The following is a 27504-nucleotide window of genomic DNA, read 5'->3' on the forward strand; positions in this document are numbered from 1 at the left end:
TTGACATTTTTATTAACGCCAACTGTTTTTTAATTATTTTTTAAAACAATAGCACAGAAATGTTTCAAGGAAGCAGTCTCACAATCTGATGACCTTCCAAAATACATTAAGCCACACCAAAGATTTCTGTTAACACAAAAATAAAAGGATTGAGAAGGAAAAGAAAGAGAAGAAAAAGGGGGTGGGGAAAGGGGCTGAGACTTAGTAAAAACACACTGGGTTAGGTGGCACACTGGCGACACAGTGGTGCAGCGGACATCTGGGCCCCACAGCAGTCCCCACTGGCCCCTCATATGCACAAGTGTGAGCCAGAGCTCAGTGATACTGTCCGGAAGAGGTGCAGCATTTGGCCTTGTCAGGTAACTGGAACAGTTTTGAGCAGAAAGGCCTAGCTGATAATCTTTATTTCTATTCTTCCACCTCTTATGCATTCCAGGGTTCCTTAAAGGTTATCTTAGAAAATAAAAGCATATCAGCTCCTCTTATTTCACGTGGCCATCAAAGAAGTTTCTGTTATCTAAGGACAGGTCAGGGCTGGGCAGAGCTAAAGGGAGAAGAATCTGGAAAGGGAGAGAAGAGGGTGGTTTTGTTTGTTTTGTTTTTTAAAGCTTTTCATTACTTTTTTTGGGGGTGGGAATCACACAGAAGGGAGGCGAGGAGGGAACTACAATCCTTGGTTCAGATTGAGTTATACAGGAAAAGATACCTTCCTGGTCGGTTCCCATGCCAAAAAGGAAAAGAAAACCCACTGATAATTATGCAGACTCCACCCTGTGAGCCAGGATCAGCCTTCTGGTCAGCACCCCGCTGGACACACCTGGCTGCTCAGGCTGCATGTAGAACCCACTTCACAAAAACCCTCTTCCCCCAAAGCCTCTTTTCTTCTGGGAGGCTATAAATCAATATCCGTCACTAACAGGAGAGTGTTCAACACTTTGACCATGACAGGCTTCAGGAAGTTTCACAGTTTCGTTATGCTCTAGTTTATTACTATCATATTTACATTTTTACCTTACTTTTTATTTTATTTTATTTTTTTGCTGAATTGCTGATTTTCCTTTTTCAATAGAATTTAATTCTGGAGTGTGAGCAGGAACCAGTTAACTACATTCATTGTCCAACCCCCACTGGTATAAGACTCCAAATTCTTGGCATGTGAATCAGCTGTTTGGTAGCTCCACCTCATCCCTGCAGAGAGGCAGTGAGACCATGGTACGGAGGTGTCACACCGAGGGTGGGGAGGCTTTCCGCTGAAGGAGGTACTGGTGAATGCTCTCAGCATCTCGCTTTAGCCAAGCAGCATTCAGCAGGATATTTTCACAACACTGCTGGATGGTACGCTCAGCTGAAGGAGCTGGGTGACTCTCGAAGAAAGCCTGGTATAAAAACATCCAGAATGCAGAGTCACTGTTAGCAACAGTAAGAAGTTAACCCTGGGACCATGTAAAAGCATTAGCCTTAATCATGAGGACTGACCACTGCCTCCACAGGAAAGAAACAACCCCATGCGCATACATGTAAGAGTCCTTCCTAACAAGTGAAAGCATATAACCTAATCAAACACCTACAGAGATTGAACCTGCTGCTTTTGAAAATACTAATTATCTACCAGTGTTTAATTCATAGCTAAGGCAAAAGCTACCTGCAACCATGCCTGCAGATATGAACAGAGCCCAGTTTATGATCATAAACCTACTGAAACCATGACTTATCTAATGTGACTGTTCGGTTCTTTTTTCTCGATAAAATACCTTATGTAAGTACACAGATCGAAAACATTACTCCAAACATAACAAATATATTAAAAAAGTTAGATTTTTGTATTCTGTTTCTCAAACAGCCTCCAGAATGTGGGCTATTTTATACTTACAGACCAGCTATATTTCCAGTTTTCAGATGCCACCAGTGGCGCCCAAGGCTTTTCTTTGCACAGAAAACAACCGAGCAAGGCAGCACCATCCAGAGTGTGGCTGGATGTTCAGGCCCTCTACTGATTCATTCATTCATAACCTAGTTGATTTTTTGTTGTTATTAAGATTTGTATGTATATGGTAATTTTGTCTGCATATATCTCTGTACATGAGAAGAGGGCTTTGGATCCCATGAGACAATTATAGACAATTGGGAGCTGCCACATGGGTGTTAGGAATTTTGAAGGTTCTATTTAGCTATTTATTTTGGTTTTTTTGACACAGGGTTTTTTTCTCTGTGTAACCCTGGCTATATACCAGGCTGGCTTTGAACTTTACAAAGATTCATCTGCCTCTGTCTCCAAAGTCTAGGATTAAATGTGTCCAACACCACCAAATCCTGACTTTGAAGACTTTTTTTTTCTTTTTAAGTATAAGCATGTGCCTGTGAGGCCGGAGCACATCAGATGCCCTAGAGTTGGAGGTATAGGCAGTTGTGACCCAGCTGACATGTGCAGGAAACTGAACTCAGGTCCTTTGTAAGAATGACAAGTGCTAGGGGCTGGAGAGATGGCTCAGTGGTTAAGAGCAAATCCTAGCAAACACACGGTGGCTCACAACCATCTATGATGAGATCTGATGCCCTCTTCTGGTGTGTCTGAAGACAGTGACAGTGTACTTGTATATAATAAGTAAATAAATCTTTTAAGAATGGCAAGTGAGTTTGCACTGCCTTTAACACATTTGTGGGCTTGGGTGTGCCCTAGTGAGATGTGGGGTCAATGGGCAACTCCTGGGTTCCCACCTTCCACCAAATGGATCCTGGAGATGCAACTTAGGTAATCAGGTTTGGCAGAAAGCACTTTTCTTCTGGTCCTAACCTATACCTGACAAAAGTCCTGACTCTTTGTGCTTCTCAACATTCTGCTGCTAGCATTGGAAAGTGTCCCCTAGCCTTACACTTTTATTCTGGGAACTTATTTGGAAGAGTTATATGTGTTAGATCTCAGGCCCTCCATATGTCTAAAAATGAGCTCAAGCTGGCTATAGAAGCTGGTGATAAAAGCCAGCTTTCCTTGGGAAGCTGTGAACTGGGTTTCCTGTCACCAAAAGGAGTCCTTTCCTTCCTTTTATCAGAAAGTGCATGGCTCCTGTGGTTTGAATGGATTTAATAAATATTCCCTTAGCCATCAGGGAATACAACTCTTTGATAGGATTCGAGGATTAAGAGGGGCGTCCTTGTTGGAGGAAGTGTGTCACTGGGGGTGAGTTTTGAGCTTTCAAAAGCCCAAGCCAGGCCCAGGGTTGTTCTCCCTTTCAGCTACTGTTCCATGTTCCCGAAATAATAATAGCCCATACCTCAGACACAATAAGCAAATTCCCAGTTAAATGCTTTCTTTTATAAGTTGCCTTTGTCAAGGTGTCTTTTCACTGCAACAGAACTGTGACTAAAACTGACCATGAAAGCTCATGCTGGTCTCCAGATTCATCAGTTCCTCACCCGCAAGTACCTGCTACTGTCTCAAAGCCTCTCTGCTAGAATCCTAGCCCTTCTCACCTCCCCAGGCCTCCCCTGCCCAGATACTCCTTGTTCTCTGTGTAACACTTAGTTATCTCCACTGTCCTCCTGCCCCGCCCCCACCCTGCTCTGTTGCTATGCTTTCTCGAAGACAGTCCCGGACACATGTAGTCTACTGTTTTCTCCTCCTCTGTTCTGAACTCTTCCAGATGCTTCAGGGTATTTTCACTCTTAGTCAGAATAAAAAATATTCTGTTTTTTAGAATTCCTAAAAAACTTACCTATGGGGCAGATTCTTTACTAAGCTCTCTTGTATACAGTATGTTAATGGGTTTGGAATGTGAGGCCACTGAAAGGGAATTGCTTCTGAGTTCAGGGCTCTAAGCATAAATTTTGTAGATGGCAGTGCCATGTCCCAATGTTAAAAGGTCTCCCGAAATTAGGATGTGATATATGGAACCTGAAGCCAGACTTCGTTAAGGTGATGGCTTCTCACTAAGATAACTACTCTAAGCTTCAATCTCTCATCTCTGAGAAATGTTTACCAGATGAAGAAACAAACATGCACTTAGCAAGACAGGGCACTTCAGGACCCAATGCTGCCCCATGATTAGCACATAAGGGGAACAAAGCCACCAAGTTTAAAATGCTGTCACTAATCCAACTCTACTCCACAGTTCTACATTTTTGCTAGAATAATATGCCTCTTGAATTTATTATTAAAAATTACTAAGCTATTTTCTAACTAGCTCATCTGGTTTCACAGCAAACAAAGCATCTGAAAACACTAGCCAGCATTTGGCCCAGGCCTGTCCTGGTGAAAGGAAAAAATATCAGATGAAGTGTAAACTTGAGATATCAATAGCTGATTTACAAAGAGGACATGGCTCTGTAGGCTTCTCAGGCTGGAGTGACAAACCACCAGCATTATCATTGCTGATACCTGGACACAGTCTCTACACATCCTTGCTGCCCTGAGATTTACTAGATAAGCCAGGCTAGCCTTAAAAACCTGCCTGCCCCAGCCTCCCACGTGCTGGGCTGAAAGGCAGGCTCCACAAGAAAAGTATCCTGGGTTCTTTTTCTTCTCTTAGGTTCTCAACCTTCCTAACACCAAAAACTCTTTAATACAGTTCCTACCTTGTGGTATCCTGCAACAATAAATTATTTTCATTGTGATTTGTAACTGTAATTTTGCTACTGTTATAAATTGTAATGTAAGGTGGCATCCTTTCATAGGTGGCCCCTGTGGAAGGGTCATTTGACCTCCAGAGGAGTCTCCTCCCACAGGTTGAGAAATACTGTTGAATTAAAGATTAGCTAGAGCCGGGTGTGGTGGCTCATAAATCATTATATCATCCTGTACTTTTGAGGCTGAGGTACGAGGATCATTATGAATGCAGGGCCAACTTGGGGTTCACAGTGAGTTTTAGGCCAGCATGATTACAGAGTATGGCTCTACTTCACCCTGTACATGCAATGCTCACTGGGAAAATCCACCATGACTCCATTATTCTCTGAGCTACAGTGTCTTTCTTGCTCAGAAAATGTGTGTTTCAACCTTCTCATACTATCTTCCACATGGCAGCGTGACTGGCCTTGAAGCACAGCGATCCTCTAGTCTTAACCGGACAAGCACAAGATAGCTTCCCCATATGCAACCTCAAGTCTGCCTTATGAGCTTCACTTTGCCACTACCTTGCCTCCTAAACCTGTTTAGTTGTCTCTCCTTCATAATCCCATTACCTTTACAGTGAAATTGTTCACATAATGCAATATACAATGTAAATTAAATGACAGCAGAAGTCAAGTATTTCACTGTTTTCTCAAGTCCTAAAAATAGTAAAACATATTCCTGGTTTTTTCCCCTTTGGTTATTTCCAAACAGGTATAGCCCTGGCTGCCCTGGCTGTCCTGGAACTTGCTTTGTAGATCAGGCTAGCCTCAAATCCAGGGATCTGCTTGTCTCTGCATTTAGGCCTGAGCCACTCTGCCTAGCTATAAAACTTATCCCTAGCAATGGTTCCTACAGTGAACCAGATCATAGCTCTCAATATTGCTTCCCAAAAGATAAGGGTAAAACTGTCAGCATAAACGACATTATGATGAAGTTTATAGTATAATGGAGTTTTTCATCTTCCCACTTGGAATAAATTTGTCCTCCAAATGCTGATATTTACCAGGTCCAGTGTCTACACAAAACTGATTGTGTCTCTACTGTAGACTCTTCAGATACTGAAGGCAAAGTCAAATCTAAGACACAAAGACCCACAAAAGCACACCACCCCATCACTCATTAGAACAAGGTTTATGGGGATGGAGAGACAGCTCAGATGAAGGGCACCTGTTGCTCCGGAGGTCCTGGGCTCTTAGCATCCACATGGTGGCTCACAACTTCCCAGAAGTCTAGATCCAGGGATCCTATGCCCTCTTCTGATATCCATGGGTATCAAGCAAGCACAGAGTACACATATATATGCAGGCGAAACACTCATACACACAAAATAAAGTAAGTTAAGGAAGGGGCAAGGAGAAAAGAGAAAAAAAAAAAGGAATGGCAGGTTCACTTGTGCTCTGGACTGAAAACTAAGAACTGAACAGTTTCCCTTACCTTAACTTCTCCAGCCATTTTATCAACTGCAAACCCCTCAACTGACAGCTGAAAACAAATCAGAGGTTTAAAATCGTTTAGAGAAACATAGACTGGGCACAGACTTCCACTTATCCCAAAGACAAACAATCCTGTTCTCTTCCACTGTGGTTTGTTACAGGGAAGATGGTGATGTGCAATGCCTATAAAACAAACAACAGTAACTATTTGAGAGTTGCCTCCTCCCCGCCCCCGCCCGGGGCTTGAATCCAGGACCAGTGTATAACAGGCCCGTGAGTAAGATGCAACCACAGCCCATGAGGAACCCTTTATTTGAAGGTAGTTGAGGGAGTTTGGGTCTTGCTACATAGCCTTGGCTGCTTTCAAACTCAAAGAAATCATTCTGTCTCAGCTTCTACAGTGCTGAAGTTACAAACATAGTCTACACCATGCCTGGTTAAAGAACCTTGTAAGGAGCAAAGATTCTATCTAACCTTTGGGTCTAATACAGAGCTTCCCAACCTGTAGATTATCACTGCCATAGGAGTCACATATCAAATATTGTGCACATCAGGTATTTACATTATAACTCATTAAAGTAGCAATTAAATAATTTTATGGTTGGGGTCATAACATGAGGAACTGTATTAAAGGGTTGGCATTAGGGAAGGTTGAAGCCCAACAGACAGATCTAATAGATCACAGGACATTCAATAACATTCAAGATTAGCAAGCTACTCAAGACTCCTACCTACCTTTATTAGTCTGGATATTAAGAACCCTCCCTGGTATCGATTATAAAGTTCTTCCCAGTTGTCCTTTATGAATTTCCAAGCAGCTTTCCTCCCATGCTTGCTGCCTCCAGCTACTCCACCAATCACTGACACAGTGTCCTGTGGACGTACCTCTTCCTATGGGGGGAAAAGAATTAGAAGCCTGGCTGTCTGGAGGATCTCCTGGTACCAGAGAATACAACAGACTGTGGGAAACTGAAGCACCAGCGGGAAAGGCACTCACTCCCACGGCCTCCACTTTCACTTCAACTGTTCTAATTCTCATTATTAGTGGGAGAGGACAGATCAGCACAGCAGCCAAGCCTCACAACCTGACTCAATCTCTGGAAACCACAAGATGGAAGGAAGACCTCCTCTCATCCCCACCCCATCCTGCCACATGCAAAATAAAGCAATACAAAACTGAAAACCAAACAAAAACCAAAGCTCTGACCAGCTCCCCACAAACACCAGGCATGTGCTGAAATCAAAGACACCTGATATACATCATTCAACAGCAGTTCTCTTTTGCTTTTCCAGACAGAGTATCTATGAAACTGCTACTCTGTGACCAGGATGGCCTCAAACTTGGATCCTTCTATCTGTGCCTCTTGAGTGCTGGGATTAAAGGCTCAGAAGGAGTTCTCTTGAAACGTAACTTATAACTTACTGAAAGTGCAAAAGTGAGGACTTTTTGAATCAGTTCAGGAGAAAGAGTGGCCCCAAGCACTCTTTCAATTCTGTTTTTTTCTTCTTGCATATCAGCTTGTTTGTGAAGCTACAAGGAAAAATAAAGAGGAACAGTTAGCTCTTCCCTGGATTTTATGCATGTTCATACCAGCTTCTCTTCCAATGAGATGAAACTTCTTTTCTGCCTTCTCACTGGGCAAGACACTTCATCACTTAGTACTACGGTACTGTGGCTGGGCACTAAACCCTGCATCTGCTATAGCAGTAAGCCACTAGATGTAGGTGTGCATTAATCTAACAGTATTTCTCAGTTCTAAAGTCTCTATCAAGACTCTATAAAGAGTAAGTCTGCCATGGTAAGATTCTTTATATCACTGACATCTGACTACTGCTTTGTATTAGATAAATAAGCTATCACTAATGATCATTAATTTAGCCTGTAATAGTGGAAGCTGAAAATAATCTACACATCTAGTAGATGGAAGCAATCAATTACTCACTTAAGAAAAGATGCATTAGTAATGGGAATGTGGAGGCAGAAGGATCAGAAATTTTAGGACACCCCAGGCTACAAAGCTAGAAGTCAACTTGGTTACATGAGACCCTGTCCCCCTCAAAAAAAGACAAAACAGAGATACATTGTAGAATGTTGCTTAAAATTTGTGTCTGTGTACATGTGCTCCTGTTTGCATCTCTGTTCACCCATGAGTGCACCTGTGGAGGGCAGGGGTGGCTGTCAAGAGTCTTCCTGTACTGCTGTCCACCTTGTTTCTTAGAGTCCATCTCACCTGCACTAGGTGGCCTCTAAGTTCTTGACTACCTCTGCCCACCATGCTGAGTTACAGAGACGTGTGTGTGCCACTGCACCTGGCTCTTACACATGGACTCCAAACTGAGGTCCTCCTGCTGTGCAGCAAGCTTTTAACGTACAAAACAATCTCTTCAACCCCTAAAGTCACATAAGATTATTTGGAGTTGGAGTATGATAGCTCTGAACAGCTGGCTGCTCTTCCAGAGGTCCTTTGTTCAATTCCCAGAAATCACATGGTGGCTCACAACCATCTGTTATGGGATATGATGCCCTCTTGTGGTGTGTCTGAAGACAGTGAACATGTATGTACTCAGATACATAAAATAAACAAATCTTTTAAAAAAAGGTACTCTTTTGAGCTACATAGAACACCAGGTACACATGTGGTACAAAGACATACAGGTAAAATGTCTATACACATTTAAGAAAAAAAAAAAAGAAAATACAAAACCCAGGATATTTATTTGCTTTGCAACAGAGTCTCAATATGCCCGGATAGTCTAGAACTCCTTATGTAGATCAGATTGGCATCAAATTTTAACAACCCCAGTACCTCTTACTTTTTGAGTCTTTTAAAGGTGCAATGTGTTCAAGGATTAAACTTAAGGCTTTCAGGAAACATTTTCCTCCCAGAGAATATGTAACACACATCCACAAGATGGCACTTTAATAGCACAGTTCAAGATAATATGAATTAATTACTTGAGTATGTAGGTATGTTTTTCGAGACAGGGTTTTTCTGTGTAGCCCTGGCTGGCCTAGAACTTGTTCTGTTGATCAGCCTTGAACCCAGACCAACCTACTTCTTCTTCTGCCTCCTGAGTGCTGGGATTAAAGATGTTTGCTACTACTGCCCAGCAAACTGTGACATTACAGCAGACACTGATCAGACTCACCTTACTGTTGCCTTTTCTGCCCTTCCCCTCTGCCCCTTACTTTTCCCAGATAGTTTACTTTTACACTTTCTGACCCACCTGGGATAAGAAAGGTATTCTTAATCTATGAACTAGCACATTCCATTTCTATTTGCTGCATAGATTTGTCTTTAAAGACATTTATTTTTATTTTATGTACATGAAGGTTTGCCTGTGTGTGTGTGTGTGTGTGTGTGTGTGTGTGTGTGTGTGTGTGTGTGTACTGTGGTTGCATCTGGTGTCTCAAATGCCAGAAGAGAGTGACAGATCCCATAAATCTAGAGTTATGGACAGCCACTATATGGGTGCTGGGGATGAACCTAGGTTCTCAGTAGGAGAGCAAGCACCCTTAATCATTAAGTAATCTCTCCAGCCCAGTGAGGCTGTTTTTGTTGTTGAGACAAGGTTCTCATATAACTCAGCTGGCCTTGACTTCTCTGTGTAATTAGCTGAAGATGACCTTGCCCTGATTTTCTTAGCTTTACTTTTCAAGTGCTCCACTCACTGGTGTGTGCTAACATGCCTAGCTTATGTGTAAATCTTTTAATGAATACATAGTTCTGATGGGTGATTTGGGTACATTTTACATAATTACTTGATGACAGAGGTAAGCTTATTTTGACCCTCCCACCCCTGATATAGACATCATGATTTTTCTTAACAGACTGGAAATGCACAGGGATTAGGCATGGGACGTGTCCCAAGGACTACAACTCATTCAAACTCTGAAACAGATCAGCACCATTATAGAGCCAGGGTTAATGATATGTTCACAATGGTAAGAAAACTATGAGGACAGGTCAGTTGATTTTCTGTTCACTAATAATGCTTCTCACATTCCATTTTCTCCCTCTCCAATTAAAAAAAAAGATTTATTTATTTTATATATATGAGTACATTGTAGCTGTCTTCAGACACACCAGAATAGGGCATTGGATGACTTTACAGATGGTTGTGAGCCACCGTGTGGTTGTTGGGAATTGAGCTCAGGACCTTTGGAAGAGCAGTCAGTGCTCTTAGCCACTGAGCCATCTCTCCAGCCCAAAATAAATAAATCTTTAAAAAAAAAAAAAAAAAAAAAAAAAAGTGAAGTTCAAGGTAATCAATAACTATGCAGGAGGGGTCCCCTCACCATTTCGGTTAAGATTTAGCTAGATACTGAAGTTGTGAAGGTAAAGCCAATAAACAAACCGAACCCCAGGGTTTGTGGTATTGGGAAGTGCACCTTGGGCATGCTAAGCTAATAACTCTCCTGTCATGCTTCACCCCCAGAGCTCTTTTTACTCTTAGTAAGGTCTCACAAAGTTGCCCAGTCTGTCCTTGAACTCACTCTGTGGTTCAGGTAGACCTTAAACTCTCTGTGCTCCTGTTTCAACCTGCTTACTATCCGAGAGTATAAGCCAAGTCCAGCACATATATTTCTCTGTCCAGGCTTTCCTCCACACCCTGAGCCATTAAAGTAGTACTGGGTATATCCAGGTCCAGATGCAGAAATCTGAAGCTTTTCCACATGTGCTTACCTTTAGCATGATATCTAAGGTCGTGCCATCACCATGCTTTAAAACAGTAAGATAAACCTACAAAAGAACACCAGGGAAAAAAAGTCATTTGAGTTACAAGTATTTTGTTAAGATATAAAGAAGATAGGCATATTGGCAAAAAGGCCTGTTGTCTTCGAACTGGAGTTTGGGAGTGAGTGAGGAAAAAGACCATAAGTTCAAGGCCACTGTGGGACAAACAGTAAGCCTATGGGAAAAACAAAACAAAATAAGCTACAAGGCCAGTTTAAAAATGATAGTTACATATCAACATGTATGTAACTATGATAATGGTTATCAACTCCTAAGAGCTTACTGGTGAGCATCACAGGGGCTGACATCTGCAGACAGTAGCTTACACAGCAAGTCAGTCACCTTGCAGCACTGATGTGTTACTTGAGGAACAAAGGAGACCGTGGCTGCAAACTACCTAAGTAGTACTTGTTAACAGTCAGACAGGGCTGTGAGAGTGTCAGTTCTTATGACAATTTCATCTTCACAAACTAAAAGTGATACCTACAATTCAATGGAATTTATTATCACTTTTTTTCCAGACAGGGTCACTTGCTGGCCTCTGCCTCTTGAGTGCTGGGACTGAGGGACTGTACTACCATACCCAGCTTAAGGGGATTTATTACACGAACTTACAGGACTCCTTAGATCAGCAGAGAGAATCTGTTTCCCTTCCACGTGTTCCTTAAACCGACGACGGGCTTCTTCCAAAGTTGCCTTATGCCCTGCTTTTCCCAGTTTGCCCAGCACCAAGCCCCTCAGGAGTGCGTCTAGATGACCTGATGGAGAAGTGAAGACACAGATGACTGCAGCAGTCCGCTTTGACTTTGTGACTGTGTGACACTGAGTCTATGGTCCTGAACACACAAAGTCGGTCACTCTTGTACTTACGAGAATGCTTGATTTAAGTTAACAAATTGTAAGAGGAAAGAAATAAACATACTAGACAAGCAAACGAATCTGATGACCTTGTGTGAACTCACAGGTATCAGCTACCATAGCCTACTGATGTAGTTAGTTATACTGTTAAAAGGCTACATGTAAAAAGGCTCACATTAAGCAGGTATGATTCAAAGTTTGTTTGTTTTTTTAATTATTTGTTTATCTTACGTATGTGAGTACACTGCAGCTGTCTTCAGACACATAAGAAGAGGGCATCTGATCCCATTACAGATGGTTGTGAGCCACCATGTGGTTGCTGGGAATTGAACACTGACTGCTCTTAACCACTAAGCCATCTCTCCAGCCCCCCAAAGGTTTTTTGTTTTGTTTTTAAGACCCTCATAGAACTCACTCTTTGATGAATAAACTAAAGCCTTAGATTTAAAAATGAATGCTCAATGGGTTCATCCTCCAATGATATGCACAATTACCAAAGACAACTCAGTATCACTGCCACTGTAATAAAATCTCCACCAAAGGTTCAGGGCACTGTGGTGGAGCATTTCCATTGAAAAATACTTTTATTTGGGCATAACTCAGACCAGAATGGAAGTCAGATTCCCTGGAACTGGAATTAAAGATGGATGTGAACTGAACCTTGTCCTCTACAAGAGCTGCAAAAAATCCTAACTGCTAAGCCAGCTCTCTAACTCCTGTGACTGTGAGAGAGTGTGTGTGTATACATGGGTACGGATTTGTGTGTCTATACATGTGGAGGGCAGGCTAGCCTCACCCTCACAGATATCCCCCTCTTCTGTCCCCGGAGTGCTGCAGTCCTGGCCACGTCACTTTCTAGGACAGTCCCTCCCACTGGAACAGAGCTCACCAAATAGGCAAAAGCTGATGGTGAACAAGCCCTCCAGTGCTGGGGTTACAGGCACGTGTCACCACTCCAGGCTGTTTTCTTGGGATTAAGCACAGGTCTTCAGGTTATGCAGAATTGTCTCCCTAGCCCTTACTGCTGTAGGCCAAAGTAACACAAGAACTGATGTGCTTTTTAATTCCTCTCCATTCATTCGAAATCAAAGATTTTACACATTATTATTTCCAGAGAAAAGTGTAATATCCAGTAACTGGGCTGTGTGTGCCCTTCCTCCCTGTTGTCCTGTCACTATGTGTGTATGGCTCTCTCTTAAGCTAAGGACATTCTGGGTCTGGACCCCTCTCCATTTTTCAGCTGCTATACCAGCAATAACCCTCTACCTTTCTTCATAACACACATATTCCCAACACTACTGCATTTCTTTCCCCTTGGTAATCTTCCAATCTTGCTATATGCTCTGGAATAATTTTCTCCTTAAAGGACATTTTCTCTCCAATCCCACATTAAGTCTATTCCTGTGGTCAACAAAATTCCTTTAAAGAGTTTCCTAGATTCCTGTCTCCAGTTCTTCCCACTGTGGAAAAATCTATTATAGTCATACTACTTCATAGAATCTGTTAACCAAAAAAATTGTCAATTCTTTATTCCTTTCTGCTTGTAGCAACCAACACAGCTTACCAATTCCCTCTGCTTTAAAATACAGTACTTTGAAATTAAGGGCACTCTACTTTCCCGACACTCCTCACAGGCCAGTCAGTTTCTTTTATGATTCTTTACCCTATTCTCACTGAGCCTCAAAACCCAGGGCAGTGGTCAATTCTCTATGATGTAGAGGGCCACTCCTGATCCACTGGCTTCTACTGCCTAGGCTAAACTGTATGGACCACCGTGCCAGGCCTCTTTTCTGTTTTGTTTTGTTTTTTTTTTTTTTTTTTTTTTTGAGACAAAAAAAAAAAAAACCATAGGTAGACCAGACTATCAGTGGGTGTTTCTGTTTCCTTATTATAGGAATGTACCAACCAGCAAGCTTGGTTTTTCTTCTGCAAATCTCTTAACTTCTGAATTTAGATATAGTCCTCAAAAATCTCTTTACCTATTCTTAGGTCCTTAGGAGGTTTCTTCTAGTTTCAGTTATAAACCTTGATTGCATGCTGTTAACTCCAAAGTGTACTTACCTAGCCTGTATCTCTAGGCATTCTCAAATGCAGAAGTGACCTCAATCTGAAAGACCCTAAACCAAACTCCTGACTCTTTTTTTTGCAACCAAAGCTGCTTCTATAGCCAATTTTTGTTTTACTCTGGCTAGTCTAAAACCTGGAACTCTTTATGCCTGTCCCTCTATAAGTAATCTTTTATGGGGATGGGGGTGGGAGTCAGGAGTGGTGTGTGTCTGTGTGTTCTAGATGTGGTTAGTGTGTGCAACAACCCTGGCTGTTATGGAACTTGCTTTGTGAACCAGGCTGTATTCAACTCAAGAGATCTGCTTGCCTCTGCCTTCCAAGTGCTAGGATTGAAGGTGTGTGCCACTACTGGCCAGCTAAGTAGTTTTAATATGATGCGTCTCTTTACCACACTCAGTCCTCCAAAACCACAGAGAATGTACTACTTGTATATGCTAGTGGCAACCAACACCTCAAATGGAATACTCGAATAGTCTTCCTAATGGTTTTCCTTCAGTTTCATAGTCACATGAATCAAATCACATTCCTCTGATCAAACTTTTAAAACTAGCATCTTGTATCACAAAATGTGAAAACAAGGAACTCAGCTTCAGTCCAGCTCCCTGTGAGGAAGTCACTGACTTGCCATGGGCCCCTTACCTCCTCCCTAGTCCTGACCTCACCAGGTTGTTTATGGTTGAATACTCTGGGCATGCTCTTGCTTAAGATTCTCGTTACTTGCTAGTCCCTCTGGTCTGGACCATGCCTGCCCTGCTCTTGTGTCTCTCTTACAGTTCTCCATTCATGCTCAAAGATCAGTTATTACTGATCATTTTTCTAATTACCTTATAAAATTCATACCATCTAGTTTTTCATTTTTTTAAAAAAAGATTTGTTTAGAGTACACTGTCACTGTCTTCAGACACACCAGAAGAGGGTATCAAAACACATTACAGATGGTTGTGAGCCACCATGAGTGCTGGGAATTGAACTCAGGACCTCTGAAAGAGCAGTCAGTGCTCTTAACCACTAAACCATCTCTCCAGCCCCTCTCATTTTTCTTGTGATACTAGACATTACCTTAATATAATTTGTTTGCTATGTATCCCACTAGAATGTAAGCTATGCAGAACAATGCTTTGCTCACCTCTATTGCCAGTTTTTAAATTAGAATCTGCCTTCACTGGTTACAAAAATATTAGTTGAATCATGAAGGAAAGACAGTGGCAAAATTGATGGTATTACTGTTTAGTTTTAAAAATTCCAGATTAATGTAATGGGAGTAGCTCACTGGCATAGTTTAGCACAGACTAAGTCCTCAGTTTAAATCCAGTGGTATAAGTATTAAAAAAACAAAACATAAATCCTAGATTAAGGTTATTCAGGAGAAAATACCTCATTTAGTAAGCAGATGGCAACAAATAATTTTATCTAAAGTCTCCAAATCACCATTCTCAACATTTAAATGACAACTCTTAAAAAGGTACATGATTATAGACATGATCATGGAAAGGCAGAAAGCAATTAAAATCCTCATTTTGGAAAGCTGAACCCTGCCAAGCTGGTGACTCATGCTGAGGCTGGAAAGTCTCTATGGGTTCCAAGCTACTGTTTTGTGCTGGTGTAACAATTTTACCAGTAGGTTCAGAACATTACATTTCTGGCTAACTGAAGAATATATATTGTAAAATCTGAATACAGAGATGCTAATTGTTAACTACACATAAATAAAAAGTACTAACTTCAAATTCTTTCCCCATATAGTGCATTCATCTATTACCTTCTCCAGGTTTGGGGTCCCAGCCCAGTCTCTCTCCTATAGGTGAGAAGACATCTTTGACAAACTCCTGGATTTCCTCATAGAAGTCTGTGTGGGACAAGAGAGTTGAAAGAATCCCCAGGTTACAGCTCAGGTCGCTCCACACAGTATAATTGGGCTCATTCACAAAAGCCTCCATGACTTTTAGAACCTCTACAGTGCTAATGATTCCAGCTCGAGCCTGGGACAGGAAAAAACACAAATTAGCTCAGCCTTCAAACTAAACAAGACAAAAAACAAACACGTATGTTGGCATTATCTACTGCTAGCAGTTTTCTTGGTTTAAGAAAATGAGGCTAAGTAAGTTCAGAATACTGTTAGAAAAAACCCTATCGTGACAGCATCTCCTGTTAACTTCTTTGCTATCTGTAAAAAACTACTTAAAAAATTTACATTGAACTTCATAATTTGGGACCAATAAAAAACCAGTTAACTTCTTGTTTCTACTCAGTTTCTGATGTTTTAAATTTCTTATACTTTGAGAAAAGCTGCAAAAAACGAAAGTTGGGGCTCTGGTCCTTGACAAAGACTCTTTCAGGGCTGCAGCTGCAAACGTTGTCAACTTGAGCTTCTCTTTTACTCACTTCTAAAAGAAAATTAATGGGAAGGCTCTGCAAATTCAGAGTGCTTTCAGTGACTAACAAGAGTTGAAAAAAGAACTTCTATTCTAGCAGCCAACTGCACAAACAGCCCATGCTCCCTGGACAGGTCTCTCTTGGAAGTAAGATCAGCAGATGGGAGGATTTTGTCTATCAATGCTAATCTGATTTATTTAAAGAAGAAATCCAATCAGCAATCAGGGAGACTTCAGGTCCAATTTAAAGGAACACTAGAAAGAATGATAATTTTACCACAGGCAAAGACATCCTAAAATTACATAACCTGTTGGAGTCATAAAGACAACAATATAAATTTTGCTGCTTTAAATCCTTCCTGGAACAACATGAAATATGTATATAATTCTGGGCTAATATGCTATAATCTGAGTAAAAACATTCTTAAAACATTTTGGCTTTCTCAGCAAAGTAGAAGTACTACTTAAGAATAACATAAAATCACTCTGAATTAGTGTTTAAAAATATCAATAGGGAGGGGGCTGTAGAGATGGCTCAGAGGTTAAGAGCACTGGCTGCTCTTCCAGAGGTCCTGAGTTCAATTCCCAGCAACCACATGGTGGCTCACAACCGTTTGTAACGGGAACCAATGCTTTCTTCTGTTGTGTCTGAAGACAGTGACAGTGTGCTCACATACATAAAATAAGTAAATAAATTTTTAAAAAAAGAGAAAAAAATCAGTAAGGAAATCTCTTCATGACTCAAATCCATTTGTTTTAAAAGAATGAACTTTTGTCACTACAAAGGACACTTTAAGCACAGACAAGTTAAAAAAAAAAAAAACAAAACAAAACTAGATTAGTGAAATGAAATTTACTTCAGACAAATGATACAGGTAAGAATTTTGTCATGTTAATTAATAATTAGCCATTTGCTGTCATCCCAAATGAGCTAACCTTCAGGAAAAACCACATCCTTCTAATATTCTTTATATTCATTTAACAATTATACTCTTTAACAAACAAAAATGCATTATAAGACCTGTGTGAGAATGCTCACCAGAGAAAAGAGATCATTCTGTAATCCAAGTCGATCCACTGGGGGCAGAGAAAGGTCTCGGATGCCTGGTAATAAGCTGTCCAGCATGGCAGAGCTGTACTGGGTTCGATAAAACCCAACCGTTCCCAGATTTAGCTGAAAAGAGCCAATAAATACTATTAGCCATGTCCTTTCTCCCTACTGTTCATGAGGCAAGTTCTCTCTATGTCCTGGAGCTCAATATGTAGACCAAGCTGGTCTTAAACTCAAGAGATGCCTGCCTCTAACTCCTGTGCTGAGATTAAAGTTAGCAGGACCATGATCAGTCGCTTGATTTTCTCTCTTTTTAAAAATTATTTATTTAATGAGTGTTCTGTGATTACACACACCAGAAGAGGGAATCAGAACCCAATACAGATGGTTGTGAGCCACCATGTGGTTGCTAAGATTTGAACTCAGAAACCTCTGGAAGAGCAGCCAGTGCTCTTAACCACTGAGCCATCCATTTTAAAAAGATTTTTTTTGCGTGGGTATGGTGGTCAACCTGTACTACACACTGAGTTCCAGGGCAGCTATAGCTACATAATGAGACCTTGTCCTCAAAACGCAGCAGCAGCAACAACAACACAGAACAAAGAAGCAAAAAAATTTTGGGGATAGTGATGAGGATCAAATGCATGGATTCCCACGTTTGCACATATTCTCCCACTAAGCTAAGTCTTGCCTTAAAAAACAAACGAGCAAAAAGTCTTCTACATAGAAGTATTGTAAAAATAGGGGGTGGAGAGATGGCTCAATGGTAATCTGTAATGTGTTTTGATGCCCTCTTCTGGTGTGTCTGAAGACAGTGACAGTGTATTGGCTACTCTTCCAGAAAATTTGGGTTCAAATCCCAGCATCCACTTGGTAGCTCACAACGGTCTTTACCGCCAGTTCCAGGACAGACAACCCCTTTACACTGATAGGCATGCAAGCACGACATGCACAAGAATAGTAAAAATTCTTAACTAATTAAACAATTCTGATCCAACTATTTCAAGACTCTGTATCTTTATATACGTAATTACAATCATAGTACACATAACTTTCTAATTTAAGAGAAAATCCTATATTGCTACTTAATCTTCAAGACCATGATTTCAAATGATAATATATTCCAGAATATATTTTAAATATTAAAATAAAAAATGGTTATTTCTTACCAACCAAAATTTTGGGATAATCTATACTTGTAAGAAATTGCAGCAAACATTTCTTTTACAAAGTAAGAAACAATTTACCCACTGGTGTTTTCATACTCCAATGACAAATGTTTGTATATTTCTGCTCTCACTTGAGGAAAGGTATATGAGGATAACACAGAACTGAGGCTAATGCATCCTCAGAACAGTAGGGCAGCTTGGGTAGTTTTTGAGGACAGTCTCTCTGTGTACTCTGTGTAGCTCCAAGACTACAGATGCTGTACTGTTTACTCTTTCCTTTGTTTCCTTTTAGCATAGTCTTATTAGTATCAGCTAGCTTCAAACTTTAACATCCTGCCTCAGTTTACTGTGTGCTGGGGTTACCAGTGTACATGACCACACCCAGTCAACTTATTTTTCATTCTTTCCTTCTATCTGCTTAGAAATGTTTTTCTGGGGCTGGAGAAATGGCTCAGTGGTTAAGAGCACTGACTGCTCGTCCAGAGGTCCTGAGTTCAATTCCCATCAACCACATGGTGGCTCACAACCATCTATAATGGGATCTGATGCCCTCTTCTGGTGTGTCTGAAGACAGTGACAGTGTACTCATATACATAAAATAAATCTATAAAAAATGGTTTTCCTTTGAAAATACTAGTATAAATTGAAAAAATATAACTCAGAGTCATCCACAAAGATACAGGAGTAAGAGAAAGAAATCATTTCAGAGAAACTAAAAATAGCTCTGGCATTCTAAACTCACCTTTACCCACTGGTCTGGTTTGACATTTTTCAAAACCACACTCATCTCTGGCTTATCCATTAGTATTTTCAGTTTAGCCTGGTTGGGATCCTCACTAGTTGAAATTGTGATAGGAACCATCCACTGAGGACAGTCTTCACCTAAGCAAGAAAACAAATAGAAAACTTGGAAGACAAGGTTACACTGAGAGAAGCAGGTGGTAAGGTAAACAAAGGACTGCCAGGCTGTAACCAAGACACACTCTCATCTAAAAGAAAATGTCCCCCCTTTGCAAAGCAATAAAGACTGCAATGATTCTGTGGTTTGGTGCTGCTTCCATTAAAGGGCTCCCATTCCAGTGACACTGTTCAGAGCCAATTCCAGGAACTATTTATTTTATCACTGAGGAGTCACATCTAAAAGTCAAAGCCATTGAAAGGTAGAGCCAGTGTTGTAGATATCAAACAGCAAAGCAGATTTTTTTGGCATGTTAACAGAACTATTTAAAGATGGTACAGAATCAACACTAAGCTGCATGCCTTTTTAAAAGGTTAAACCACTGAGATACCCAAGGTTCTAATGTCACCTACATTGAGCTTAGGAATAAAAAAACTTGCAAACCTGTCAGCACTGCAATACAGATTATAAATATAAGGGAGAAAATAGCAGTTGTGACACCTAATGATCTAATTGAATAGTAAAGCCAAAACTGACTAGTTAGAAACATCTGAGTCTTTTCCCCATTAGGCAAGAGATGCTGGAGATCAAATCCATGGCCTCCACTGAGAAGAGCAGCTCAAAGTGAGACTGTGAAGGACTTTCTTCTTTGCTGACCGTGCAACATGACACACAGTGGGATAGAGGTAGGTGCACATAAACCTCCCCCACAGAGACTACTATTCTAAATAAAATGAAACTTAGTTTCTTCAATTAAACTTAAACTGCCTGGCTAAAACTATAGGTAAAAAGGGCTTGATGACAAGCAGTTATCTGAGAAGGCAGCAGGAGCTCAGAGGACAAACTAGGGGACACCCACTGATCTGAGTACCCACTCTTCTAAACTTATCACATAGGTGACTTGGAGCAACTCCCTTGTGTTTCTTTTTATTTCTTTGTGGTAGTGGTGGTAAAGCAATTGAGACACGGTCTCTATGTAGCCCTGGCTGTCTGGGAACTCACTCTGTGGACCAGGCTGGCCTTATACTCAAGAGATCCACCTGCCTCTGCCTCCCAAGAGCCAAAGGTGTGCGTCACCACACCAACCTGACTGAGCAATTTAGCCACCATAGCCATACCTCAGGGGAAAACAAAAGTGCAGAAGAGAGCGTTATTCTACACTGGTAAAATAAAGTAAGACCCAACTGCAGAGCCTACGATAATGGTAAGTAAAGACAATTATCACTGAATCAATACTTATTAAGAAGAACTATAGGGCTGGAGAGATGGCTCAGCAGTTAAGGGCACTGACTGCTCTTCCAGAGGTCCTGAGTTCAATTCCCAGCAACCACATGGTGCCTCACAACCATCTGTAATGAGATCTGATGTCCAATTCCTACATTTTGGCTAACAACTGCCTAAAACTGTAGTTCTAGGGGATCTAATGCCTCCTCTTCTAGCCTCCTCAGGAGATTGTAAGTGCACATAGTTGGTGCACTTACAGACAAACAGGCACACACACACAAACACACACACACAAAACCAAATCCAAAGTATAATTTGACAAATAGTAAATAACATGTTAACTCTTATTTTGAAAACTACTAGTAAGAAACCCAAATTTACAAATCAGTTCCCCCTTAGAGCATATTTGCTCACCAACATACGGTCCACTGGCACAGAACTTCTTTTGAGACAGCTTCAGCACTCTGTCATCTTCTACCTAAAGAAGCAAAGTATAGGTTGTAACACTGGTGATTTGGGTGGGAGTGTTTCTATGACAATAAAGGCAGGGAACCAGTACAAATTGTCTTCTGTGATGAGATTACTGTGGAATAGGGGAAAAGTTACTCTTGAGGGAGGGGATCATGAGCCACACCCCTAGCTAACAAGGAGCTTCTTTCAATTTTCTCCAGAGATGTGGCCCCTGGTAGGTTGTTCATGTTCCAGTGATGGTCCCATACCCATGTACATGCAATGAGGTTTTTACACTTATTTTTAAATAAAATGTAAAGGTGACTGTTAACCTAGACAATCAAAAGCTTATGTGCTTAAAAAATACTTTGAGTAAGATGATAAATCACCTGCTATGCAAGCTCCAGGACCTGATCTCAATCCCCAGCACCCACGTAAAAACTGACTTGTGATAATGAACACTTACAATCCCAGTGTCTGCAAGGCAGAGGACCCCTGGAGCTTGCCGTCTAGCCAACCTAGCCAAACTAACAAATTTCAGCGACAGACTCTGTCAAAACACCAAGAAGGACAGCCCCTGATGTACCCCACCCACCACTACCTCCAAAGGAAAAAAAAGCCTTCAACAAATAGGCAGTCACCTGCCTCACCGCTCATCAGTAATTGCATTCTGGGATATTTCAAAGATCACACACTATAACAGGTTTGAACTTACTTAATCAAATGTAAAACTAAATAAATAATGACCATAGTAAGTACAAGAAACAGAAATGAAGTCCAGGCATAGTGGTACAAGCTTTTAACCTCATCACTGGCGTTAAAAGGCAGGCAGATCTCTAGAAATTCTAGGCTAGCTGAGGCTAAACAGAGAGAGCCAGTTTCTGGAAAAAAAAAGAAAAAGAGAGAGAGAGGGAGAGAGAAAGGAAGGAAGGAAGGAAGGAAGGAAGGAAGGAAGGAAAGATGGAAGGAAGGAAGGAAGGAAGGAAAATGGAAGGAAGGAAGGAAGGAAGGAAAGAAGGAAGAAAAGGTTCTAGGTTTGATACTCAGTATTACTAAATAAATGAATGAATAAAAATTAAAATAAAAAAATCCAAGCTGAAGACATGGCTCAACAGTTACAACCACTGGCTGTCCTTCATTCCAGAGGACCTGGTTAACTCCCCAGGATTCACAGAGTAACTCACAACTATCTGTGGGACTCTAGTTCCAAGGGATCAATGCTATCCTTCCACATGAAATAGTAATTTTTAAAAATAGGTATTATGGGTTATACATATCATGCACTTTAGAATTTAAGATCCTGGCCAGCTAGGATATTTGGTCTAAGGAAAAAAAAAAAAAACCGCTTGCCCATTGGCTATTCTGAAACTCACTATGTAGAGCAGGCTAGCCTCAAATTCAAAAGAGCTTTCTTCTGTCTCTGCCTCCCAAGTCCTAATTTTATAGGTGAGTACCACTATACCCAGCAGCCTACTAAAGTTTAAGAGTGCTGAGCCTTAAAAAAAGAAAGTAGCAACCAGCAGGTCTGCATTAAATGTAATCATTAATAAGCATAACAATTTTGAGAAATAAAATCCTCAGGAGTTATCACTTATGTGTTAATATTTTCTTTGTTTTTCAAACTGTCTGGCTAGGTAGCCAAGGTGGCCTCAAACTCATAACTGCTTGTCTCCATCTAAGTACAAAGATTCCGTGTATGACACACCACATCTGGCCATGCAGGGGTTCTAACAGGCTTACCTGTTCTGTTTCCACATAAATAAGAGGGAATCCCATCTGTTTGGTCCAGGTATTCATCACAGCTGCTATGGGCTTGCCACTGGCACTTTCCAAACTTTCCCAGAGATCCTCTAGAAGGTAAATGAAATAATAACTGAAGTTTTTATTTCCTGTATCAAATTTTCACGTTCCTTTGAACACTGCATGACTTACCAGCTGTTACATCCATCACACAGAGGCTCAAATGCTCTACTCACAGTAAACTACTAAACTAAGTAAATTCTACTAAAAAGACTCTTGCTGGGGACTCAGTCAAGTGCTTGCCCTACTAGTAGTATGAGGTCACTGAGTTCAAATCCCCTTCACCAAGCACGCATAAGAAAATTGGGAACATGAGCTGAGTGTGGTAGTTCATGCCTTTAGTATCTGCAAAAGGGAGGCAGAGGAATGAGGATTTATCTAAGTTTGAGACCAGCCAGGACAGCCAGACTATGCAGGAAAATCCTGTCTCAAAAACAATAACAAAAAATGCTTTATAATACCAGTACTCGGGAAGCGGTGACAAGAGGGCTCCTGGTGGCTGACCAGCTAAATTGCCTAATTGGTTAAAGTCCAGGTTCAGTGACATCCTTCCTCAATGAAAAGTAAGGTAGAGAGCAGCTGAGGAAGCCATGCAACACTGACCCTTGGCTTCTGCACACACACACATACAAACAAAACACCTAGACTTTTATGCTAAAACAAACTTAGTCATTCTGATAAATAAGAAAATTAAAATTGGTCATAAGATAAACTGAAACAAGTACAATCTCATTAAACACTCACTGACAAACCTACTGACACTCATTCAATTAGTCTAAATTTAAATATACTCCATGTAGTAAATGGAACTGAAATAAACCAATTTGGTTTATAAACTTCACTTGTTATAGAGAGAAAGCATTAACGTATGCCATGCCTGGAAGGAAAGTGCATAAACAAAGTGGTTGCTATGCAAGCATGAGGCCGAGTTTGATTCTAGAACCACTTAAAAGCTGAGGTTGTGTGTGCATTTGCAATCCTAGACCTGGGGAGGTAGAGACAGGCAGAAACCCAGGGTTTCCTGGCTATCCATACAAGTCTACTTTTTGAACCTTGGGCTAGTTAAAGCAGTGTCTTTAAAAATGGTGTGTAAGATTTGGGTGTTGGGCTGGAGAGATGACTCAATGGCTAAGCAATACGGTTCTTGCGAAGAACCCGAATTATAGTCTCAATACCCATGCAAGGCTGTTTACAACAGGTAACTCCAGCTTCAGGGGGATCTGATGCCTCTGGACTTGGGGGGGGGGGAATATATGTACTCGTGTGATCGTACCCCCACAGAGACATGTACACATAATTAAAAATAATGAAAATTTAAAACAGGCAAAGCAAAACTAGGATGTAGCTTGTAGGTAAAAGCACTTGCTACAGAAGCCTAAAACAAGATCTCTGTTCTCACCTTCGGTGACTGGAGAGAATAAGCTCTCAAATAGTATGTTCTGACTTCAGCATAGGTATGCACACACTGATGACTAAAAAACAAACAAAAGCCACAAAAGACCAGGTGGCAACCTAGGAATGGCATCTAATATAGACCTTTAACCTCTACACTCTTGTATGTACACACACAGGCACACACCCACACCTCCCCCAAAGGCTGCTGTTGTTGGGTGTGGTGGCGCCTGCCCTTTATCTCAGCAATCAGGAGGTAGGAGCAAGAGGATCTATGCACATACAAGGAGAGCCCAGCATACATAGTTCTAGGATAGCTAGGACTACATAAGAAACCCAATTTCCAAAAACAACAACAAAAAAATAGTAACACCAATATATCCAGCAAGTTCTAAAACAGAAAAATACAGAAAAATAGGGAGATGACACTAAAAACATAAGCAAGGACTAAGGTACTTAGGGCAGTAGAGCTAGTAGCACATGCCTGTAATCCCATCCAGACCAGGCTAGTCTACAGAGTGAGTTCTGGAATAGCCAGGACTAAACAGAGAAACCCTGTCTTACTACTTACTACTACTTACTACCTACTACCACTACTACTACTACTACTACTACTACTACTACTACTACTAATAATAATAATAATAATGATAGAGGAAGGAAGGAAGGCAGGCAGGCGAGATGGTGCAGAGCAACGGTATAAGTACTGGGTTAGAAAGATCTTAAAGTTATGAATTTAGGGAAGAACACCGACAGACAGTACATTTCTCTCCAAGAGGATGGAAAGGACTCATGGTAGCCTAAGCATATGGGAATGCCATAAACAGCTGGAATACAACAACAAATAGCATTACAGTTCAAAGTGCAGTCCCCTCCCTCATGCACTACAGCTGTAAGGACTCATGATAAGCGACCCTTCCTCTGCAGAACACATTATCTCTAGCTGGATATGACCACTGCAGCCAGAGTGCTACTCAGTTTGGTAGAGCATGAGCACTGTATGCACCAAGTCCTCAGTTTGATCTCCAGCATGACAAAAAGGGGAAAGCAAGGGTGTAGGTAAAAATTAAAGCAAGAGGCTGGAGAGATGACTAAGTGGTTAGGAGCATTGACTGCTCTTTCAGAGGTCCTGAGTGAAACCACATGGTGGCCCTCAACAGTCTGTAATGGGACTCGATAACCCCTTGTGGGGTGTCTGAAAACAGTAACAGTGTTCTCAAATATATAACATTAATACATCTTTTTTTTTTTAATATGACTGGGGTTTGGGTTTGGTTTTAGATTTATTATTTATACAGTGTTCAGCCTGCATGTATGTCTGAAGGCCAGAAGAGGGCACCATCAGAGGTGGTTGTGAGCCACCATGTGGTTGCTGGGAACTGAACTCAAGACCTCTGGAAGAACAGTCAGTGCTCTTAACCTCCAAGCCATCTCTACAACCTCCAACATTAAAATAAATAAATAAATAAATAAATAAATAAATAAATAAATAAATAAATAAATAAAATGCAAAGATTACCTGTGGCAGCATTCTTTTGTTGGAACTTGGTTAAATACATATTCATTCCTTTCTTAAAGTCCTGAAAAAATACAATTTTAAATAAAAGGGAGTCAGATCTCAGAATTTATAGTAGATACGCATATTAATCAAAAGTAAATGCGCTCAATTACTAAACTATCAGATATGCTGAAAAGCATGCTTCCTTTTAAAACCCATGAAGTTTTATCTAAGAGTAAAACTGCCTTCTACTTTTGCTCTTTCAATGTGGTGCCTTATTTATTTCTCTTGATGGTGTGGTGTTTTGAGAATAGTTCCCATAGGTTCCTGTGTTTGAAATCTTGATTCCCAGTAAGTAGAACTATTTGGGAAGGATTAAGAGTTGTGGCTTTTGAAGGAGGTGTGTTACTAGGGGCAGACTTTTAGTTTTCAAAAGACTCTTGCAATTCCCCTTTGGCTCTCTCTGACTGGTGCTTGTGTCTCAAGATAGCTTTTAGCCAGTAGTGGTTGTGCATGCTTTTATTCCCAACAAAACTTATACACCCCCCACTCCAGAGACAGGCCAAGAGAAGGATAGCCCGCTCTACAAAGTGAGTTTTAAGGACAGCTGGGGCTACACAGAGAATCCTTGTCTCAAAAGTAAAACAAAAATGAGAGAGCTCTCAGCTACTGTTCCAATGCCATGCCTGCCTACCACATGCTCCTCAGTAATGGTGATGGGTTCCTACCCCTCTGGAACTGTAAATCCCATCAATAGAAAACTAACTAATGTAGACACTATGTGGCCTTGACTGGCTTGCAGCACTCTGTGTTGACCAAGCTAGCCTCTGTCTTCCCAGTGCCAGGCTTACACATCAAACTGCTTTTAAGTCTTTCCTGTTCTTTGTGTTGTTTTGTTCTTTTGAGACAGGTTTCTCTGTGTGACCGTGGCTGTCCTAGTACTCACTCTCTACACCACGCTGGCCGGAAAGAGATCTGCCTGCTTTTGCCTCCCAAGCACTGGGATTAAGAGCATGAACCACTTGAGCTGGCTAGCTTCCCATTCTTATCACAAAACACACTAACTTTATATTATTCTTCTAGGAACCTTTAACAACCAATATAAAAAGAAATGGCAATAAACTAAAAATCAGATCAAAATTTATTCATGCTTTAAAACTGTGATTTCAGGACACAGGATTGTGATTATTATTTTTATTATTTACCTTATCGCCAATGTAGTCATGCAGCATTCGGATAACAGATGCACCTTTGCTATATGATATCGCATCAAATATCTCATCAACCTCAGATGGATGGCCCACACTGACCTGGCAGACAGTGTGATTCAGGGTTATGACAGGAAGCAGACAGCCTGTAACACTGAATTACATAAAAAGCTTTCTAGGAAAACCCTTCTAACTCATGATATTCTTCTTTAAACTTAACCGTAAAAGTATGACAATTCTCAAAACAATAATAATTAACCTAAAATAGATAGCCTCTTAACTTCCTGTTATTGTTCACAACCTACATTTTCTCTCTCTCTCTCTAAAATATTTATTTTATGTATACATGAGTACACTGTTGCTTTCCTTAGACACATCAAAAGAGGGCACTGGATCCCTGCTACAGATGGTTATGAGCCCCCATGTGGTTGCTAGGATTTGAACTCAGGATCTCTGGAAAAGCAATCAGTGCTCTTAACCACTGAGCCATCTCTCTGGGCCAGAGTCTCTGTTTTGATTATGCTGTTAACATTCCATTTATTCTTAAATGTGTCTGGATATTAAGATGAAATATTAATATCTTAAATATTAAGATGAAAATAATTTTATTTCTTCCACTAATATTATAATTATATATGTGTGTGTATATATATGTGTGTGTGTATAGTACATATATTAGTAGTTTAGAACAGCAGTTTTCAACCTATGGGTCACAACCCCTTTGGAGATTAAATAACCC

The 27504-nt window shown here is 40.8% G+C and overlaps 1 protein-coding gene across 1 annotated transcript in view; it reads right to left on the reverse strand.

The window, feature by feature from the left end:
• Positions 1 to 27504, reverse strand: part of NPEPPS (aminopeptidase puromycin sensitive) — a 76225-nt gene continuing 48721 nt past the window's right edge. The window contains exons 11-23 of the mRNA XM_080924262.1: positions 26763 to 26867; positions 25579 to 25639; positions 22608 to 22717; positions 20832 to 20895; positions 19038 to 19177; positions 17115 to 17249; positions 15463 to 15682; positions 11394 to 11536; positions 10728 to 10784; positions 7463 to 7570; positions 6775 to 6930; positions 6041 to 6088; positions 1 to 1376 (exon numbers count right to left, since the gene is read on the reverse strand). Coding sequence (XP_080780388.1) covers positions 1224 to 1376; positions 6041 to 6088; positions 6775 to 6930; positions 7463 to 7570; positions 10728 to 10784; positions 11394 to 11536; positions 15463 to 15682; positions 17115 to 17249; positions 19038 to 19177; positions 20832 to 20895; positions 22608 to 22717; positions 25579 to 25639; positions 26763 to 26867 — 1500 coding nt within the window. The 3' untranslated portion in view covers positions 1 to 1223. The remainder of the gene's footprint in view (positions 1377 to 6040; positions 6089 to 6774; positions 6931 to 7462; positions 7571 to 10727; positions 10785 to 11393; positions 11537 to 15462; positions 15683 to 17114; positions 17250 to 19037; positions 19178 to 20831; positions 20896 to 22607; positions 22718 to 25578; positions 25640 to 26762; positions 26868 to 27504) is intronic.

The sequence above is a fragment of the Micromys minutus genome (genome assembly GCF_963924665.1).
Source record: "Micromys minutus genome assembly, chromosome: 10".
Classification (NCBI taxonomy): domain Eukaryota; kingdom Metazoa; phylum Chordata; class Mammalia; order Rodentia; family Muridae; genus Micromys; species Micromys minutus.